We start from the raw sequence: 22,397 nt of genomic DNA, 5'->3' as shown, positions 1-22,397 counted from the left end.
GCTGTGCAATAGTGATTATATTATTTGACTCCAGGTAGAGATGGCCAACGGAACTGCAGTGCAGGAATTCATTTTGCTTGGATTTGAAGTTGAACAGCAGAAACAATACTTGCTTTTTGTCTTCATTGCCATTCTCTACATGCTCACTATGGCTGAGAACATCACCATCATTGCAGTGGTCTTCCTAGATAACCACCTGGCTCAGCTCCCCATGTACATCTTGCTGAGCAACTTCTCCTGGATGGAGATGTGCTATGTGTCCACCACTGTGCCCCGACTGCTCTTTGACCTGGTGTCTCCCCCTGGGTTCATCTCTTTCCATGCCTGCTTCCTCCAGTTCTACATTTTCTTCTCACTTGGCAACACTGAATGCTTCTTCCTCTCAGCCATGGCTTTGGACCGGTACTTGGCCATCTGTCACCCACTTCGCTACCCACAAATTATGTCCCAATATTCCTGTTCTGCTCTGGTAGGTGCATGTTGGGTTGTTGGTTTCATGTGGTACCCTATCCCAGTGATTTTGATCTCCAAGTTGTCCTTCTGTGGACCTAACATCATTGACCATTTTTTGTGTGATCCTGGGCCAATTTTGTCCCTGGCCTGCCCTCCACTCGGAAATGTTCCCCTTGTCTGCCAGATATTCATGCATGCTCTGTTTTTAATCAATGTCTTATTTGTTCTACTATTCTATGGCACTGTGATTCTCACCCTGATGAAAACCTCTAACCAAGGCACTTGTAGGAAAGCTTTTGCTACCATATCTTTTCACCTAGTTGTGGTCACACTTTTTTATGGCTCAGTAGCAGCGATGTACTTGATTCCAAGTGGAAAAACTCATTCAGCAGTCACTAAGGCAGTCACACTCTTCTACACGGCAATTACACCCTTTCTTAACCCCTTTATCTACTGCCTGAGGAATGACCAGGTGAAAGAAGCTGTGGGCAGGTTGCTGAGGAAAAAGGAAAGATGGTTGAGGAGAAAGATGGTAGTTTAATAAGGCTGAAGGAAACAAGTGTCACAAAACACCCAAGCATGTATTCAAATCTATTAAAATGAATGTATTTACAGTTGGAGTCCATAGGGTAGAATCCAACACTGCATAAATTGACATCTATTTGTATAGTGTAACTTAACCTTCCTCTCTTTCCCCTTGCATAACCCCCAAAATCTCCTCCAGAGGAACCATCAAAAGCAGACTTTGAGGAGAAGAAGGTAAAGTCCCATTGTGCTAGCAGAAGTCTGATCTGTTTTTGCACAGATAGCATTGGATATAACCCTTAATGACCAGTCAGGTTGACCAGTATCTAAGCAGGATCAAGGAGGACCTCAATGCTTGGCACACAGCATTCCAAAGATGTCCAACTATGCTTTTGGAATGCAGTTAAATTATAATTTCATTTTGGCAGAATCCATTGAGAATATGTCATAAAACAAAGTAAAACGAATAATCTGTTTTGCAAACTGACTGGAAATAGTACATTAAAAAGATTATCTGTGGGTGTGCTTTTCCTCCTAAAGTGATAAACTCACTAGTGTGATTTGTGTGTGTTTCTGAAATTTTATAAATGCAATAAAAAATAATTCAATGGAAATTCCAAACAGATGTGCTTATATAGGCAGTGTATGTGTGTGTTTTAGTAAAGGGTGAACACATCATCATTTACCATCTGAACACAAATGTAGCCTTTTAATAAACAAACTTGACTCCACTTTCCATGTTCTGCCATTTTCAGCCTTTTTCTGTGCACTCGCTGCCTCTAACAGAAAAAGCATCCTTTACTCATACATAGTCACAGTCAATAATGCTGTATTGTTTTTAACACTCAATTGGGAGCTGCCCAGAGTGGCTGGGGAAACTCAGCTAGATGGGTGGGGTATAAATAATAAATTATCATTATTATTATTATTATTATTAGTAGTAGTAGTAGTAGTAGATGGATATTATATCAGCTTCATTAATGTGCGACCCCGAAATTCTGGACCTCTGCAAACTGAATTCCAACAGCGTCATGTATGATAATCCATAAATGATATATTTTCATTGGCCATCTGTGGGGATGGAAAGGGGAATGCATTCATTTTGCTCACATGATGAGGCAACACTCCCTGTCTTGCTATGGCAGTTGCATTGCGAATCTCAGCTTTAGGGCAAAACTTCCCTCCATATTCAGCTGAAGAGAATAGTTTCTTAGTCATGATTCATTGGAGACGAATGTGGATGGAGATAACCATCACACTGAAAGAAAAGCAATGTAGTTGACTGGCAGCTGCATTATCCAATACACATCTAGTTATTATCCATACACAGTGCTTTATTTTCAATAGAAATGATATTTGAAAGGACATTGAAGTGGGCTTTGCCCCAACTAGCTATCTATGCTTGATTTGATTGTCAACGTTTTGGATTAATTGCCTTAGAAAGACCTTTGTCCAACATCCACTCCTCTCCTCACAATTACACATCCTTTTACACAGTGCTTTTTTTCTTTAAAAATGTTTAGGGGTACTCTCATTTTGGTTACTCCCCCCAACCCCCAAACAAGGGACTCGAGGCAGTGGAGGTCTGAGAGGACAGGAAGGCCCCTGGTGATGGCGATGGCAGGGTCGGCTTGAGCAAGGAGGGGTGAGCGCTTGCCAGCTGGCTCTAGCCTGGCAAGAGGAGGAGAGCCTTTTCCTCCACTGACGCCCCAGACTCCCCTCCCTGGGCACCGACGGGGAGAATGATGGAGCTCCAATCTGCACTGCTACTATGGAGACAGCTGGTATGTCGGTCGGTCCATCGGGGCAACACAAATGTTTAGGGGTACCCCAGAAAAAAGCACTGATTTTACAAAGGAATGAATGAAAGATGTAATAGAAAGCCAGGAGCTTTGGCAGGGAAATTGGGTGACAAAATGTGCCCTCCATTTTGGTTCAACATTAAAATGACCTGTACTGGCACCGGGGCATCTTAGTACACGTCTTGGGAAGGGATTGGACTCAGAGAAACATTAACCACAACTCACAAAATCCAGTGTGATGGGACTATATTGTTATTCCAGGTAAGATAGCACCACTGTAGTCATCTTATCAGGTAGTCTCTTTGGATTCTGATCTCAAACCTACATTTTCTTCCTAGTACACAAAACAAAAGGGACTCAAGATTTCTGTCTCCTAGCCTTACCTCTGTGATCCAGCAATTATCTCTGTTGGCAAAGGCATCTGCATGGGAATCCGGGATCTACCTCTGTGACCCCTTTCCCCCAGGGCATAATCATAGGCCACTGAAATATTCCAGGTGTGTATCTTGGTTCACCGTAGAGAAAATGAGCACGTCACCAGTTTCCTTGGTAGAGAGACTACAGCAAAGATAACTGCTATGGGTGTTCTTGGTTCTCCAAAGAATAGTCTGTGTATTTTACCTACACCCCTGGATAATGAATCATCTGAGCTATTACCATGAGGAAGTATTTCTGATCTCTGACTCATGGCTTTAGAAATAAAGAGGGTATTGGAAATGATGGTAGGAATGATTAGGGACAAAGAAAGAAAATGCTGTGTTTGACAGCTTTTGAAGGCATCTGCCTGCCCATTATTGTCAACAGACTGCTCAGCGAGATGGACCTTTGGTTGAATCCAGGAAGACAGACCAGTTCCTATGTTTTTGCTTAAGAGTGAACAGAAAAGCTGGGTGATCAGGATTTCAACATTTCGGATTTGATTCTCTTGTGAGTGATATATTGCCTCCTCTTAAGCTCTGATGGTGGCCCTGTTGTGGAAAAAAGCCCAAGAAGACCAGGAGCAGAGGGAACATGGGAAGCAGACCTATACTAAATCAAACCATTGGTTTGTCTTTCTTAGTATTGTCCACTCTGACGGGCAGCTCCTCTCCAGGGTTTAAGACCAGGAGTCTTTCCCAGCCCTGTTTGGTTTTGCCAGGAATTGAACATGGGACCTTCTGCATGAAAAGCTCTACCACTGAGCTATGGTCCTTCCCTCCAAAAGGACCTCTTTTTTCCTCCCCTTTTCCTCCATGCTTAACACTTTTGCCCTGAATCCTTATTCCTCCCAGCAGTGCTATCTCAGGAGACAAACAACCCTGGAGAAAATTCTAAGACAGATCAGTGCTGGTTAATGAAAAACAGTACATGGGAAATGGAAGGGAGACTTGAAGCCATGAAAGGTTTTCTTAAGTGGGCATCAGATGTTTGTGTATTGGGGCTGCAGGATCTTCTCAAGCTGCTGGAGATGGTGGGATCTTCATTTTGGGAGGGGGGCACTAGGCTATTGATGTATGTCTTGACGTTAGTGAGAAGAAGGTATTGAGGGATAATGCTCACAGAAAATAAGATATTTGGAGCTGAGTATGTTCAGTGTCCCAGGGGTTGTTTGGGCAGTGTCACTGCATTCTTAGCTCTTGGCTGTGGTTGGGATGGCATATTGCTCTGAACCTGATAATGTTGACATGGGTTGTTAGGATGTGCTTGTAAAGAATATTTTCTTCGTGAAAAAAGTCCCAGGTTCTTTCCTTGGCATCTCAAGGTAAGGATGGGTGCGGGGGGAATCTTATTTAAATCGCTGGTGAACCAATGCTGAGTGAACTAATGCCCTGACTTGCTATGGAACAGTTTCCTATGTTCCCATGTACCTCAACCTGCCGCATTGAGCATCTGAATTAGAACTTTCCCCAGTTTTCATTTTGACAAAATAACAATTGGCCACCAAACAATTACGAAATATAAACAGCTTCTAATTTAATGTGCGTTTACTGGTAGTAACTGACAATGGTAGTAAGTGACAATGAATTATTTATCCATCAGATAATCCAAGCTTCTATCCTATCCACACTGCTTGAATGTATTAGGATATATTTCTGTGTAGAGATGGAAAGGTTTGCAACAGTGCAAGACACTTGAATCAAAGAATTACTTGCATCCAGTGCTATTTTTCTAGGAAAAGAGGTGCTGAAACTCACAATGAAGGCCTCCCTTGTTCGCTTATCATGACAATGGTGCCCACCTGAGAGGTGCTAGAACTGAGTTCTGGTTTAGCTCCAACTGGAAAAAGCCCTGCTTGCATCAGTCTCTTGATGTGTGTAAATCTTGAGTCATATATTCACTCTTTAGCTGGTTCAGCAGCAAATGTATTTTGAAGATAGCTTCAGGGCCAAGTGAAACTTCATCTAGGGGCTGGTGGGCTGATATGGGGGGGTTGGGGGGTAGGAAAAAAAAGATGAATTGAAGATTGAGTTTTGAATCTTCTGAGTTTTGAATCTTCCATTAATGTATAACTTGATGCTAGTGGATAGGGGAAATTAGCTATTATCATTCCCTGAACTTTAGGCTGAGTGTCATTCATTATATAGTCAGATGACACCAGCCAAGAGGGATGGGAAAGCAGACGTAGGCATGAAATTTGTAGAAGAAGAAAGAAGCTCCACAATGTGGTGGGAGGGATGCTCTAAACAACCCAAAGAGCATTGATGGTGTACAATGGTCATGTAAGGAAACAATGGTGAGAGGGAAATAGAATGGTTTAGCTAGAATTCTAAGTACCGGCACATGGCAACATTTTGATTCAGGTCTCCCTTGCAAAAGGAACTTCTCATTATGAAGTTATGCTAAAAAAACCACAACTCCTTGGAAATTGTGTTTGTAAGCATGAATGAAATTCTGCATATTTGTTTCCCCCCCCCCCCCCAAGGACTACAGTGCATTGGTAATGATAATTCCACCTGCCTTTTTCTAATATTTGTCTCCTTATGGCTGGTTTGGCAGAAAAGACTTGACTGAGTCTCCCTGATTTGCTTAGTAAAATAATATTATCCATATAATCCAAGTAATATGTTGCAAGACTTTGAGGATGCCCTGTCTAATTGAGTTTGTATTCTGTGTTATAATCCATTAAATAGATACATTGTAATAATATGTCCCTGTGCAATGCAATAAAATGAATTAACTTTACTGAATATAATTATATGGTGTTATTTTTGATTGTAATACTTATAGATCACAATAGTAAGTTGTTCTGTGCTGTCTTTGAACAGTATAGAATAGATTGTCTAGAGGTGCTAATAGTAACACCTTCTTGCCTCTCTCCCACCCAGGTCCAGCCATCTCCATGAATGCTTCCAGTGTCACAGAGTTTGTGCTCCTGGGTCTCTTCCATTCCCACTCCATCCAGCTCCTTCTCTTTGTCCTGGTCTTTGCCTGCTACACAGCAACCCTTGTGGGCAACCTCCTCATTGTGGTGACTGTACATGCAGAGCCCCGCCTCCTTCTGTCCCCCATGTACTTCTTCTTGTCTAATTTATCCATTCTTGATACTTCCTTGGCTTCTGTGGCTGTGCCTAAAATGCTGGCAGACCTGGTTAGCTATGGCCAGACCATTTCCTATGGAGGCTGCATGGCCCAAGTCTTCTTCCTTCACTTCTTTGGGGGTAGCGAGATGCTGCTTCTCACTCTCATGGCTTATGATCGCTATGTGGCTATCTGCCACCCACTGAGATATACAACTACAATGAACCGCCAACGTTGCATGAGACTTCTCGCATCCTGCTGGATTGGAGGTCTTATCCATTCTGCCACCCAGCTCATCCTGGTCCTCCGACTCCCATTCTGTGGACCAAATGAACTGGACAATTTCTACTGTGATGTTCCGCAGGTGGTCAAATTGGCTTGTGTCAATACCTATGTCACTGAGATACTCATGGCAGCCAACAGTGGCCTCCTCTCCTTGGTTTGCTTCCTTATCTTGCTAGTCTCCTATGGTGTCATCCTGGTCAGCCTACAAGGCCGCTTCAAGGAGAGTAGAGGGAAGGCTCTGTCGACCTGCAGTTCTCACTTGACCGTAGTCAGCCTCTTTTTTGTGCCCTGCCTCTTTGTGTACCTTGTACCTTTCTCCAGCACCAACGTGGACAAAATGGCCTCCACATTCTACACTGTAGTCACCCCTGCACTCAACCCTATTATATATACTCTCAGGAATCAAGACATGAAGAAGGCTATGGGCCAGTTGAAAAACCAGTGCATTTTCTTACATTGATCTGTGATGGGAGAAAGTTGAACTCTCTCCCCAAAACATGTATCTGTTAATAACTCCCAGACCTCTCCTGCTTTTTTGATGGATGTGTGGTTGGTTGATAAGCTGCGAGAAGTGAGGTTACAGGGAACCAGGCAGAGGGCATTCCTGGTAGTGGCAGGAATATTTTATGTGCTGTAAGCCACCCTGAGTGGCTGGGGAAACCAAGCCAGATGGGTGGGGTATGAAATATAAAATTAGGTGTCCAACCAGTGTAGCCCATGGTTACTGTGATGGGAATTGTAGTCCAACAATATTCAGAGGACCACTGCTTAGCCATTCTTACCTTATTGTTTGAACGCAATGGTATTTGAACTGTTGATATGACAAAAATATTGTGCATATTCATGGTTTAAAAACATTATAAATGGCATTATTTTATTTGTTTAATAAAGTTGTTTGTCTTCTTTGAAAAATTATATTGGTAAAGTTGTATTTTTCATTATATAACATTCAAAAGTAGAATTCAGTTTGCATTAGAGCACCAGGCTCACTGATGAGCTGAGAACAGTGTAACTGCAATGGTCTGGAGCAAACAGACCTGAAATGTATTGTTGAACAATGTCCCAATCTCTGAGTGGGACACTGGGTAACCCTTGCTCTGGCGATGCTCTGATATCCACATATTGCTGCAACTAGGCAACAATGCATTGTTGTATTAGGCTAAGAATCATTGGTCCAATTGCCTTGGAGCTATATTATTCCAACAAGATGCAGGAGCATCTTTGGTTTCTCCCAGAGTTGATGAGTCTTGTTTTAGAACAATGAGAAATTGAGCCTTTACAGTCACCAGCCCAGTCCTTTGGGACATCCTGCCAATAGAGATTCAGTGGGTGCCTTCTGCGCCAACTTTTTGATATTCCAGATAGCATAGCACCACTGTGAGTTTGATGTTGCATAGTTATATTAATTGCATTAGGCAGTCTCTTTGGATTTTGGCCACCTTCCTAAATTTTTTGTGAAATACATGAGACAAAAGGGACTTGAGATTTTTGGCTCCTAGTGTTTCCTCTATGATTGATTCAGCAATAAACTCTTTTGGCAAAAGTATGCGAAAGGGACCAGGGATCTGCCCCTTGCCCCCCAGAGTATAATCACAAGCTCCTGAAATATTATAGATGTGTTTCTACTCCCACTATAGAGAGAAACTGCAGGATACTTTGTTCCATAGTTAGAGAGACTGCTGGGTGTCCAGTACTAGAAGCAGAAAAAGGCAATGAATGGTTACATCTAGTTCTCTAAATTACAGTCTGGAGGTTTTTCCAGTAGCCCTGGGTGAGGAATACTCTGAGCTGCTACAATGAACAGGCTTTGCTGATCTTTAGAATAGAGGGAAAGAAAAATAGGGTTTAAAATGACATGGTAGGTTCGAACAAAGCTGAGAAACCCATTATGCTGTCCTTGAGCTTTTGAAGGCATCCACCTGCCTATTGCTGTAAGAAGATTGGATGGTAGATTGACCTTTGGTCTTATGCTTGTGTTTGGCAAAGACTGGGAATCTGGATTCCTGAATTCTGTTTTGATAGTCCACACAATGCTTATATAAGGTAATTCATTCCTTGCCCTCAAGCCCTGATGTTGGTCATGTTATAAAGAAATCATAGAAAACTAGTAATATTTTTTTCCCTTTTCCCCTCCTATTTCCCTTTAGTGTTCACATTTTTCTTCTGAATCTTTCTTCACCTTTGAAGTGCAATCTCTGGAGACCAACAACACAGGAGGGCACCCTAAAGCAGATCAATGCTGACTGAGAACAAGGTATGTGAGAAAAGGAGTAGAATGTTGAATGAAAGAAAGATACCATTGAGGTGGATCTGGAGGTTGGTGTCTTGGGGTTCCAAGATCGTCTCAAGCTGCTGGATATGAGGTGAGGGCTTCATTGTGGGAGCACTAGATCACTAAAGTACTGGATACATGAACTTAGTGAGAAGACATATCTGCTTATTTCAAAAAAGAGATTTGGATCTTAGTGTGCTCAGTAACCCAGACATGCAGCATTGCTCTGGTGGTGTCCTTGCATGCCTAAGTAACAGTATTAAGATGCCCCCATGTATGAGATGCCCCCTATTTTGGGGGACTCAGATTTAAGAAAATCCACCCTCGGCACTATCGATGTATAATTTTTGACATTACCGGTATTTTTGGGGGGAAAGCCTAGTCTTATACACAGGAAAATACGGTATATGTGTGGCTGTAAGGACACATTCCAATGAAGTTCTAACTCTGAAATGTCTTATTTGTTGCATTTAGAGATGGTAAGAAGGGTCTCTAACCATAATAAACTGATGGAGTGGTTATTTGAGCTTCCATCAGCTTCACCAGAAGGTGAGAGGGAAAGACAGCAAGGAACAATGCATGGTAGCAATGCACAGTAGTTTTGCTGATGCATTCTGGCAGTTCTGCTGGTTTGTTTGCACCACACTGACCCGCCAGGCCCCTCTCCACTCTCCTCTCCCTCCCAGTAAGCTACAGTGATTCTAGTGATGGAAAGTCAGGTAAGCATTATCACCCCTTCCCATAAATTGCTACTGCTTGCATTGTTAGTTACACTAAAATGGGTTGATACTAGGCAGGGGTTGAAACTCAGGTGTAGAGTGCACATATTGTATGTGAAAGTTTCCAGTTTCTATTCAAGGCATTACTTGGAAACACTCCTGTATGAAGGCACCTATATGAAAACCAGTCAGTGCTGGTGATATTGCAAATGGACTGACATATCATGAAACAATTGTCTGTGTGCATGAATCTATTGTATTAGTATCTGAATGAGGACTCCCCTCAACTTTTAAATAGGCAAAATAGGCCACCAAACAGTTGCAGAATATAAATAGACAGATTTTTGTGTAATGTGTGTCAATAATGGCAGTCTTCTTTTTCTTCTTCTTTGGTGATCACTGGTAGCTGAGTAAGATTGTCTTCCATGAACACAGTTTTAAACGTGAGTCCGAAAGTGACTGTGGAGGCCAGTTCTGGATCCACACGTTCTTCCACAGTAGGGACATAGGTTTCCAGGCAGGAGCTCATCATGGTGAGGGTTTGCCAAGCGTGCCTTCCTCCTAGAACGTTTCTCCCTTTCGTCTTGAGTTTGAGTATAGATTGCAGGTTTTTAAGCCTACAATCTGATCCAAACTTCCTGGGAGTACTGGACTCAATGGGACTTCTAAGTAGAAATGGATAGAAATACACACAGCAAGGATACACACAGGAATACACACAGCAAGACACAGCAAGACAGCAAGACACAAGTCAAATAATTTATTGCATTAATCTCTTGGTTCTTGTATTTGCTTTTTCTGATGGCCAAGAGTAGCTCCTTGAGCAGCAAACAGGTTTTGATGATAGCTTCAGGGTCAAGTGAAGCACAGAAGACTAGGCACTATGGAGGCTGATAGCCCAAGCCATGATTTCATTTCCCCCCGGGGTAAGATATAATTTGTGGGATCTCAGATCTACAGAGGCAAAAATGCTTTGTCAGTGTTACGCAGTGTTTGGTTTGCATGAAAGCTGGCAATGTTAACATGGCTCTGATACTCAGTTCTGGTACTCCTTTGAGTGCATTCACTAGAGATGTTGAGCAAAATTAATAAAATAGTTGGAACAGAAGAAAAACGTAAACACCCATTTCTCTAAACTTGTGTATTATTTGAAACTCCAATAAATATCATTTTAAAAAATAAAATAAAATGGTATTTTATGTAAAAAAATAAATAAACTTATGCCTGAAAACACACTAAATATGAACTAAGACATGATTAGGTTTGTCAGGGAAAGAGAGGGGTGGCTGAAAGCATGGTGAAGGTGTTACTTGCTTTAGGGTGAAAAGGGAAGATTATCAGAACACAGAAAGGGGTTGGGTCCATGTGATTTCTTTCCTTTCCTTTTAAAAAAATTATTTATTGCTGGTGTGGCAGGAAAGACTACAATGAATCTTCCTGACAATATGTTCCATAAAGTCATGCATTGTGGAACTTTGAGGATCCACTGCCTAGTTGAGTTAGTATTCTGCGTTCAACGCTAATAATTTAAACTAAGATATTGCAATAAAAACATGCTTTATCACTGTGCAATGTGATAAAATATATTAAGTCTACTGAATATCATTATCTGAGGTTAATCTTTCTTGTCATACTTATACATAAATCCCAACAATAGGGTATTTTGTGATATCTTTGAACACTGAGGAAAAGATGGAGGAGAGCTACTGACTCTTAACTTGTCTTTGTCTCTTCTCTCTTCAGATCCAGCCACCTCTATGAATACTTCCAGTGTCACTGAGTTTGTCTTCCTAGGTCTCTCCCGCTCCCACTCCATCCAAATCCTTCTCTTTGTCCTGGTCTCAGTCTCCTACACAGCAATCCTACTGGGCAATCTCCTCATTGTGGTGACTGTGCATGCAGATTCCCATCTCCTCCAGACCCCCATGTACTTCTTCCTGGCTAACTTATCCATCATTGATACTTCTGTGGGCTCTGTGGTTGTCCCCAAGATGTTGGCAGGCCGAGCAAATTATGGCCAGACAATCTCATTTGGTGGTTGTATGGCCCAGGTCTTCTTCCTTCACTTCTTTGGGGGTACCGAGATGCTCCTCCTCACCGTTATGGCCTACGATCGCTATGTGGCCATCTGCCACCCACTGACATACACAACCAGAATGAATCGCCCACGTTCCAGGAGGCTCCTGGCATCCTGTTGGGTTGGAGGCGTCATCCACACCGGAACCCAGCTGGTCCTGGTTCTTCGACTCCCATTCTGTGGACCAAATAAACTGGACAATTTCTTCTGTGATGTCCCACAGGTGGTCAGATTGGCTTGTGCCGATACTTACAGCACTGAGATACTCATGGCAGCCAACAGTGGCCTCCTCTCCTTGGTTTGCTTCCTTATCTTGCTAGTCTCCTATGGTGTTATCCTGTTCAGCCTTCAAGGCCACTTCAAGGAGAGTGGAGGAAAGGCTTTGTCCACCTGCAGCTCTCACTTGACCGTGGTCAGCCTCTTTTTTGTGCCCTGCCTCTTTGTGTACCTTATACCCTTCTCCAGTTCTGGTGTGGACAAAATGGCTTCCATATTCTACACCATGGTCACCCCTGCTCTCAACCCTATGATATATACTCTGAGGAATAGGGAAATGAAGGAGGCTATGGTTCGGTTGAAGAACCACTGCATCTTCTTCCGTTCTTGTGTCCATGGACAAAAATGAGTTCTCCCCCAAAATATTATACCTACTACAGTCGCACATTCCTCTCCTGATTTATGAATGGCTTTGTCACTGAAGCAAATGGAAAACTAGCTCTCTGTATAATTAGAGGTCTTTGGCGGTGCATATTCTATGCCTAGTGTTCCAGGAGCTGCTGTGCAAAGCCTACATATGCACAGATAGAAAGAAATGTTCTCCTTGAATCCATGTGGTTGTAGTGGTTAGATTTGAATTTTGAAGTGAACGTAAATGTTGGTTCCTTCCACAATTTTATCTTGCCTACCACAAAGTACAGGCATCGCTTAGACCACTGATGGTTAATTTGTTGCTCTGCATATGTTGTTGGATGCTAACTACCACCAACTGTGGCCAGCATGACCAATGGTCAGGATTGAAGGGAGTTGTAGTCCAACAAGATTTGGAGGGCTAGAGGTTAGCCACCCCTGCCTAAATGTTTAGATAAAATTAACATTGAACTGTTGGTATACAAAATAGGTTGACAATATTTAAGTAACTATTTTATTTTATTTTTAAAGCAATGGCTTTCTTCGAATGAGACAAAATCACATGGACTAGTCTGCTGTATTGTCAGAAATGAACACATCTCAAAATCTCAGTCACCTCTCTGGCACAGATATAGAGAAACGTGTTGTCTGTCAGTCAATATCCCTGCTTTTCAGGATCTCCCATTTGGATATTACTTGGAATTCAGGGAGAATGTGTTTGTGCTATCATAAAGTGATACAAGTCATGAGTTCATCAGGTCTTTTGAGACTTTACATCAGGTTATCCACCTACCCACTGGGTGCAATGGTGGGGAGAGGGGAAGCTTCCTTTCTGCATCATTGCGACCAATCAGGGTTACACTGCTGTTTACACCAGCAGTGGGGAATCATTTTCAACCCAAGGGCCACACCCACTTTTTGGGAGCTGCACACTTGTACTCCATGGCAAGTCTTTACTCCATATCCTGCTGAGGACATGCATTTCTCAGCAACAGCTCATTGGAGCTGAGTATGTGGATGGAGATGGGGCTATGGGCATCCATTGGTATGCTATCTCACATTGATAATGACACAATGTGATTGGATTACAGATTTGGGGACACCTGAATTATTGAATACTCATCCAATTCAAAGTGTGCATTAATAATAATTGGATTGTTATTGTTATTATTATTATTATTATTAATAATAATAATAATAATAATAATAATAAAATTATTAATGCACACTTTGTTAACTTCCATGAATGCCTCTTGACATCTGGGTCCCCAAATCTGCATATTACCCCAGCTAGTCAATGCTGGAATTGAGATAAGGGACCATTGGCTAGGTTGCCATGGAGAGACCATCTTCTAACATTCACCTCATTTCCCACAGTTTCACACCCTTGTTGTTGTTGTTGTGGTGGTTGTTTAGTCATTTAGTCGTGTCCGACTCTTCGTGACCCCATGGACCAGAGCACGCCAGGCACTCCTGTCTTCCACTGCCTCCTGCAGTTTGGTCAAACTCATATTGGTAGCTTCAAGAACGCTGTCCAACCATCTCATCCTCTGTCGTCCCCTTCTCCTTTTGCTCTTGTACAAAGGGCAATTATTATTGTAAATGAGGGGCATGCCTGGCAGAGAAATCTGGTCAGAAAATAGGCCCCCTAAACATTAAAAAGTTTTCCGTTTACAACTTGGATGGGTAGTGCACTCCTTGGGATGGGATGGGAGTTGGACTCATAATTCTAAAACAGACCCCAAGACACCCAGTGTAACAGAAAAGCACCAATATTCTTCCTATAATTCCAAGTAAAATACAGTTGTAAGTTTTGTGGGCAAGGGGAAGCAGGTTAGGTTATATGATGCCCGAGTGCCTTCTAATTCCTGGATCTAATCCGTGGATCCAGTGTTAAAATCTAATGAAGGATCTCCTTGTTGAATTAGCCAGGCAAGGGCCCCAAGTACGGGTCATTAGTATAATAAAAGAAGCTGCTCCGTGCTAGAGGGCAATTGGGTGGGTCCCCCTCCCTCACCTGACTGCTAATGAGAAAGAAGATGCCAGAGTGCTGTGAGAGAGCTGGTTTAGAAGCAGGCAGCAACTGGAGAGACAGAGCCATAGAATTGTAGGGTTTGAAAGGACTACAAAGGTGATCTAGTCCAACCCCCTGCAAACCAGGAATCTTTTGCTCAACATGGGGCTTCAACCCACAGCCCTGAGTTTAAGAGTCTTATGCTCTACTGACTGAGGACCTTCTTGGTGGTGGTGCCCACCATGTGGAACGCCCTCCAATCAGATGTCAAGGAAATAAATAGCTATCTGACTTTTAGAAGACATCTGAAGGCAACCCTGTTTAGGGAATTTTTAATGTTTGATGTTTTATTCTGTTTAATATTCTGTTGGGAGCTGCCAGGAGTGAGCGGGTTATAAATAATAATAATAATAATAATAATAATAATAATAATAATAATAATAACAACATCATCATGAGCTACTATGCTTGATTTCTTCTTGAATCCAAGGTTGTGATGAGGGGAGAAGCAAGACCTTTGAGGTGGTGAGCACCTCCATTGTAGGCTCAGGTTGTATATGTGTGTAAATAAATCATATATAACACAAAGTCTGTGGTCTCTGCTGTTCCTCATTCCAAGGAAACTGATCCCTGGATAGACACCTGGAACCCCTGGTATCTTGGAGATTGGGGTGGCATGACGCAGTGAATTGGCTGTGACCTTGTGGTTGTACCACTGTTACAATCATATTAACTGGACTTTCTGGATTTCTGAAAGATGTACATTTTCTTTCTCATGCAGGAGACAAAAGGGATGAGAGTTCTGGCTCCTGGCCCAGCATCTATGAATCAACAATTATCTCTTTTGGCAAAAGTATCTGAATTGGGATCTGGGATTTGCCTTTCCCCCCAGGATGCAATCATGGGTTGCTGAAATATCTTAGATATATTCTTGGCTCACCATTGAGAGATCCTGCTGGATCTTCTGGAATTGGAAGCAGAGCAAAGTAATGTATTTATGGCTACTGATGTTTTTCCAAAGAACCTCTAATTTGGATGAGAAATAGACTGAGCCAATAGCATGGACAGCACTGCTGATCTCTCACCCTGAGCTCTTGAAAGAGAATAGGGTTTGCTGAAGTGATGGTAGGTGTAGAGAAAGATGAGAAACCCATGATGCTGTGCTTGAGAGATTTTGAGCCTATTGGTGGGCTAGATGCACATTGGGTCTAAGCATAAGTGGTCTTATGCTTGTGCTTAAGAGTGAAAGGAAAGACTGGACATCAGGATTTCTGAGTTCTATCTAGACCTTTCCTACTTGATGCTGTTGTGAGTTCTTCAATGCTTGCTCTTAAGCCCTGGTGGTGCTCTTCTTACACAGAGATCTGAGAAGACTTTCCAAATTTCTTTATCACTTTTCCATCTTTCCTTTTAACACTTTCCCCCTGAATCTTTCTTTATCCTTGCAGTGCCATCTTGGGAAAACAGCGACCCCGGGGGATATATTAAGACAGATCAATGCTGGTTGAAAATAAGGTATGTGAAAAACGGAGCAGAGACTTGAATCCACAAATGGTAAGTAGGCATCAGAGATAGGTGTCATGGAAATCCAGGTTTTTCTCAAGTTGCTGAATATGAGGTGGGCTCATTATTGCAGATACACTAAGTCATTGATATATGTCTTGCTTTTAATGAGAAGAAGATATTGAGTGAAGGCGGTGTAGATGCTAAAAAGGGGGTGAAATCATTTGGATCTGAGTATATTCCATGTCCCAAGCATGCTTAATTGCTTTGACAGTATCTTTGCATCTCTGGTTCTAGTTGTTGTGGGAGCCTATTCCTCTGAATCTGATAATATGGGGAAGTGTTCCTAGTTGCATTGTTAGTTATGCTGAAATGGATTTATAGTTGGGAGGGGCTGTAACTTAATGGTACATAGGAAGCTGCCTTTTACCAAATCAGTCTCTTGTTCCATCCAGCTCAGTATTGTCTACATGGACAGGCTGTGTCTCCGCAGGGTTTCAGACCAGGTTTTTTTTGCTAGCCCTACTTCGAGATGCCAGGGATTAAATATGGGGTTTCTGAATACAAAACAGATCCTCTAACACTGTGCTATGGTCCATGCTTTAAACATTATTTGCATAAGAAAAGGTTTAAGGTTCTGTCCTCCAGCATCTCAAAGTGGGGCTGGGGGAAATAAATCCTACCTGGAGCCTGGGAGTCTTTCCTTGGAGGTTTTAAAGAGGTTGGATGGTCATCTTCTATGGATGCTTTAGCTAAGATTCCTGCATTGCAGGGGGTTAGGCAAGACGACCCTTGGGATCCATTCCAACACTACAGTGCTGTGATTCTATGCTTTAATCAGGCATTGCAGAAAAGAAAGATCCAAGGTTCTTTCCTCTGCATCTTAAGGTGGGGACAGGAAAAAAGAATCATACCTGCAACACTGGAGAGTCCCTGCCTGTCACTATTGCTAACGCTGGCCTGGACAGACCAATGGTCTGGCTTGGTATGTAGTAGTTTCTATACTGCTAAGTATGCTTGTCATCTGAATGAGTACTACCCAATGTTCTGAAGAAGTGTGCATGCACACCAAAGTTTATACCAAGAACAAACTTAGTAGATCTCTAAGGTGCTACTGGACATTTATTATTATTATTTATATATATATATTGACTGTGTCAGACCAACACAGCTACCTACCTGAAGACTATGAGACTTATGTTTGCATAGAGATGGCAAAGATTGCCCAGGACCTCCACACACACTGCCCAGGCTTGTGCCCAGAGAGGTCACATCAGTGCTGCTAACGCAGTGGCTTGACTTCACCCCCAGAGGCACACTCCATTCTTTCTGGAGACAGACAGATGCTAAGCACTGTTAAGACATTCATGCATTGACTACACCTTTGCTTTTTAAATTTAAAGCACATTGTGGCAAATACAAACCGATCTGCTTGCAGACTATAGAAGAGTCAGCCTATGGAAGAACTGAATCATACAGATATCTGCACCTTTCTTTCTCTCCAAAATATCTGCAATGCACTGAGGAATGCATTTGTTTCTTGGGGTGGGGTAATAGTTTCCTTATTACTAGTTTGGCATAAAAGATTTGAATGAATATTTCTGACTGAATCTTTAATTATGTTCCATAATCATCCAATTCGTATCTTGTGAAAGTTTGAGAATCCACTGGATACTCTGGGTTCTTTTCTAATGAATCACTGAAAGATTAAACAAAGATAATTACAGTTACAGATAGGTAGCCGTGTTGGTCTGCCATAGTCAAAACAAAAAATTCCTTCCAGTAGCACCTTAAAGACCAACTCAGTTAGTTCTTGGTATGAGCTTTTGTGTTTCTAGGTATGAGCTTTTAAGGTGCTACTGGAAGGAATTTTTTGTTTCAAAGATAATTATTTAAACAAAAAGTACAGTGTGATAAGATGTCCTGCTAATAATATTGCTTGGATATATTAAATATATGATCTCTTATGAAGATTAACAGATCTCCTTTTTTAAAAAAGCATTTTTTTAATTAACAAGAGGAAAACCTGGACACATCAAGAACAGAGTGTGGGAAACCATTTTTTTTTTTTTTTTTTTTTGAAAAATTGTATGCATCTTGTCTTTGTGGCTGAGTTGGTAAAATTTGGAAGATCAATAAAAATGATTTGGCAAAAAAATGCATCAATGCAATTTGTGTTGTTTTTTAATTACAGGGAGATCCCTCCTCCACAGTTCACAAATATTTTATTATCGGTGAGAAAAGAGAATTATGAATAATGAATGGATATTATAAAGATGTACATTTGCATATATGTAACTCTCTCTCTCTGTCTCTCTCTCTCTATCTATCACTTGGTGGGTAATTTTTTTTAAAAAAACACACACAATTAAAGTCCTCAGGATCTTCTTACATTCCTAATATTTTATATTTAGAATGATTTAGAACTACATCAAACAACAGAAAAATATTCAAACAATTGACAATGATTATAATTGGAACATCACAATGTATGCTTCTAAATTATAAAGTCAATATCATATTAAAAAGTTCAAAAGATGATATAACTTAACTGAATCTTATCTAAGGTTGCAATTACTAGTGTAGTAGTAGTAGTAGTAGTAGTAGTAGTAGTAGTAGTAGTAGTAGCTGACATATGAAAATATCACAATAGTTGGTTTCTCTGTATTGTCTTTGAATAGAATAGGTTGATGAAAATTGTTCATGGTAACACCCACTGTATTTCTCTCCTATTCAGGTCCATCCATCTCCATGAACATCTCCTGTGTCACTGAGTTTGTCTTCCTGGCTCTCTCCAATTCCCGTTCCATCCAGATATTTCTCTTTGTCCTGGTTTTCGCCTGTTACACTGTAATCCTATTGGGCAACCTCCTCATTGTGGTTACTGTACATGCGGAGCCCCGCCTCCTCCAGTCCCCCATGTACTTCTTCCTGGCTTGTTTATCCATTCTTGATATTTCTGTGGGTTCCGTGGTTGTCCCCAAGATGGTAGCAAACCTGGCCAGCTCTGGCCAGACGATCTCATTTGGTGGCTGTATGACACAGATCTTCTTCCTTCACTTCTCTGGGGGCAGTGAGATGTTCCTCCTCACCCTCATGGCCTATGATCGCTATGTGGCCATCTGCCACCCACTGACATACACCACCAGAATGAATCGTCCACGTTGCACTAGGCTCCTCTTATTCTGTTTGACTGGAGGCATCATCCACTCTGCCACCCAGTTTATCCTGGTTGTCCAACTCCCATTCTGTGGACCAAATGAACTTGACAATTTTTACTGTGATGTCCCACAGGTGGTGAGACTGGCGTGTGCCAATACCTACATCACTGAAATACTTATGGCTGCTAATAGTGGCCTCCTCTCCCTGGTTTGCTTCCTTATTTTACTACTCTCATATGGTGTCATTCTGGCCACCCTTCAAGGCCACTTCAAGGAGAGTGGATGGAAGGCTCTGTCTACCTGTAGCTCTCACTTGACAGTAGTCAGCCTCATTTTTGTGCCCTGCCTCTTTGTATATCTTGTACCCTTCTCCAGCTCCAGTGTGGACAAAATGGCTTCCTTATTCTACACCATTGTCACCCCTGCACTGAATCCTATCATATATACACTAAGAAACAGAGAAATGAAGGAGGCTATGGGGCGGTGGAAAAACACACTGCATTTTCTTCCATTCTTGTGTAAAAGTAGGTAATGTACAAGTAGTTCTTCCCAGGAGTATTTTGCCAGCTGTAAGAGTGCCTCAGACTTTTCCTGCTTTCTGAATAGCCATGTGACTGGAGTCTACTAATAGTTTTCCATAGCCATGTTATGGGGTGAAATTTTAAAAGATGCCATCCTAGAATTTCCTATTTGAAAGAGAAAGTAGAAGGAGGGAAGAAAGCATTCTTGAGTCAAGTGGAAGAGAGCGCATATGTCATAGCAGTTTGAATATTGTATAAGGACCTATGAGGTCTGTCTCCCTTCCATGTCCTCAAAGGGGAGCCCTGTATCTTAAGGCAAACCAGTTTTGAATCAGCAGGGACTTTCAAAAGAATTTTGTGGAGAATAGAGTGGGGACCATTGAGGTAATTGAAGTTTAAAAGTGTGTGGCTGTGTGTGTGTGTGTGTCAGCATTTTCTCAGGCATGTACAAAACACTGGATGTGTGTGTTATGCAGTAGATTGTCTATTTCCAGGGTCACCTGCCATCTTTGCTAGAAAGAACAATTCTTAAAGCACTCATTGCTTATTAAGAAGAACTTCATACTGAGCAGGCGTGCCAACTTGAATAAAATATTGATCAATCACAAGATGTGGTGCATGCACACCATTTGAATGGCAATGCCCATCAACCTTTTTGTGGGAGGGGCAGCCCCTTCTAATATTTTACTGAGAGGGCAAGGGAGTTGGCTCCTATGTTTTTGAAAAAATATTTTAACAAGTAGAATCCGCTACAAAACAATAGTATTGAATGCTGATGATTAGGTACACAATTTCATTTATCTCCCTCCCCCGCTTCAAGTTTCCATCCATTGCCATGAATGACACCCAGAGCCTCAGCATCAGAATTAGAGGGAATGATAGTAGCCCAAGATCCCTATCTATTGGGGTAAAAGCAGACAGTTTAGTCAAATCAGAGCCTTGGAAAGGGTCAGGCACAAGGGAATCATGTATGGGAAAGCTATTAATTGTCTTTGTAACCTATGCCCTGGGTCCACAATCTGCAAATAATTCCTTGGGACTATTTTATGCTTTCTGCAGACTGCAATAAATCTTATCTCTTTCCACAATGCTTGTAAGTGTTTATTTGGCTAAAGGAACCAGCGTATCTCCAGACATCCTTTGCAGGGTAACATTTTTATAAAAGCCGCATTTCCAGATTTGGGGTATGTCAAAAATGAATCACTTCATCTCCTCTAATGTTTTGTGAGCAGCTAGCCTGAAATGTCTGAAGAGCTGCACTTCTGGAATTACGACTGAGGGACGCGGGTGGCGCTGTGGGTTAAACCACAGAGCCTAAGACTTGTCAATCAGAAGGTTGGCGGTTCAGATCCCCATGACGAGGTGAGCTCCCATTGCTCGGTCCCTGCTCCTGCCAACCTAGCAGTTCGAAAGCACATCAAAGTGCAAGTAGATAAATAGGTACCGCTCCAGCGGGAAGGTAAACGACGTTTTCATGCACTGCTCTGGTTTGCCAGAAGCGACTTAGTCATGCTGGCCACATGACCCGGAAGCTGTACGCTGGCTCCCTCGGCCAGTAAAGTGAGATGAGCACCGCAACCCCAGAGTTGGCCACGACTGGATCTAATGGACAGGGGTTCCTTTACCTTTACCTTACACTGATTATTGCTTTCATTTGATGGATCAGTGGTCTCGTTAGATAGTAAAATTCATTTTAAATTGCTGTTTTAGGGGTTGTTTTTAAAAGTCTGATACAGATTAATCTGTTTTGCATTACTTTCTATGGGAAAGTGTGCCTTGGTTTTGGAATGCTTTGGTTTTGGAACAGACTTCCAGAACGGATTAGGTTTGAGAAACAAGGTACCACTGTATTAATTTTGTAAAAAGCTCTTATTGCGATTTATATGGAAATTGTACAATTTGGTTATGCACTTTTTGGTGTTTTGTTTATTGCTTATGATTATTTTTATTATGTTGTCATTAAAACTAATTCTTCATGTGGTAAGCCAAACATCATGGTTTGAACTTGGAAAGGTGGGATACAAATGTATATATGTATGAGTGTATTTGCTTCACTAAGGAGCTGCAACAGGTTAGTGAAAAAGTCATTCGTGTGTGTGAGTTTGTGTTTGTTGGCATGCTTTATTCCACTGTAAACAGACAGATCTTTGCAGCTTTTCCACAGGAGAAGCTTGTGGAGAGGGCTCATTGGAACTTGAGAAACTAAACCCTTCTCCTTGCTATGCTGCTATTCTGTGTCCAGCTCTTTGTTTGTTGGTAGGTTTTGTCGCCGGCCTATAGAGCAAGATGAGCGCGTAACCCCAGAATTGTCCACGACTGGACCTAGTGGTCAGGGGTACCTTAACCTAGGTTTTTTCACAGGGGGTTGTCCATTCAGACATGCAGCTTACTCCATCCCTTGGCAACTTGCCATGTTACAGTGCAGAATAATTTTTGCAATTTAATTCTGCTGGTTGCAAAAATAAAAATAAAGAAATGAGAATGTCTTTGCTATCATCATTAGTGCCTATTATAATCTTCACTATTGTTATTGCATAGAATCACAGAATTGTAGAGTTGGAAGGGATTCCAAGGATCATCTGCTCCAACCGGTTGCAATGCAGGAATCTCAGCTGAAGCATCCATGACAGATGGTCATCCAACCTCTGCTTAAAAACCTCCAAGGAAGGAGAGTTCAATACCTTCTCAAGGTCTCTGTTCCACTGTTAAACAGCTCTTACTCTCAGAAAGTTTTTCCTTAGAATCTCCTTTTGCATAAGGGGGCATGGCTTGCCACGCAAAGGTCTTCTACAGACATCCTCTTGAGAGTTTGCTGGTGAGAAAGCCAGTGGGTAGGGAGAAAGCCAATTGGCTTCCTGCTAGGGAAGCCAATTTGAGGGGTGCTAGGGGTTTTTCTCTACTGGTGCTGCTGGGACCATCACTTGCCTTGGAAACCTGCAT

The 22,397-nt window shown here is 42.0% G+C and overlaps 3 protein-coding genes across 3 annotated transcripts; all 3 read left to right on the top strand.

The window, feature by feature from the left end:
- Window positions 1-40: 40 nt before the first annotated feature.
- Window positions 41-994, top strand: LOC310830422 (olfactory receptor 11H6-like; the record flags this gene model as incomplete). The annotated part of the gene is made up of 1 exon (XM_083710206.1): window positions 41-994. One exon carries the CDS (start codon window positions 41-43, stop codon window positions 992-994), a length of 954 nt encoding a protein of 317 aa, XP_083566332.1.
- Window positions 995-6,099: 5,105 nt separating this feature from the next.
- LOC310829257 (olfactory receptor 4Q3-like) lies at window positions 6,100-7,023 on the top strand (the record flags this gene model as incomplete). The annotated part of the gene is made up of 1 exon (XM_083707533.1): window positions 6,100-7,023. One exon carries the CDS (start codon window positions 6,100-6,102, stop codon window positions 7,021-7,023), a length of 924 nt encoding a protein of 307 aa, XP_083563659.1.
- A 4,288-nt stretch (window positions 7,024-11,311) lies between these two features.
- On the top strand, window positions 11,312-19,468 carry LOC310830421 (uncharacterized protein; the record flags this gene model as incomplete). Its single annotated transcript, XM_083710205.1, has 3 exons — window positions 11,312-12,101; window positions 16,617-16,760; window positions 18,513-19,468. 3 exons carry the CDS (start codon window positions 11,312-11,314, stop codon window positions 19,466-19,468), a joined length of 1,890 nt encoding a protein of 629 aa, XP_083566331.1.
- Between the last annotated feature and the right edge of the window lie 2,929 nt (window positions 19,469-22,397).

The sequence above is a fragment of the Podarcis gaigeae genome, assembly GCF_964106915.1.
Source record: "Podarcis gaigeae genome assembly, chromosome: 13".
Lineage (NCBI taxonomy): Eukaryota > Metazoa > Chordata > Lepidosauria > Squamata > Lacertidae > Podarcis > Podarcis gaigeae.
The sequence above is the reverse complement of the archived record's forward strand: the minus strand, read 5'-3'. Positions and strand labels throughout refer to the sequence as shown.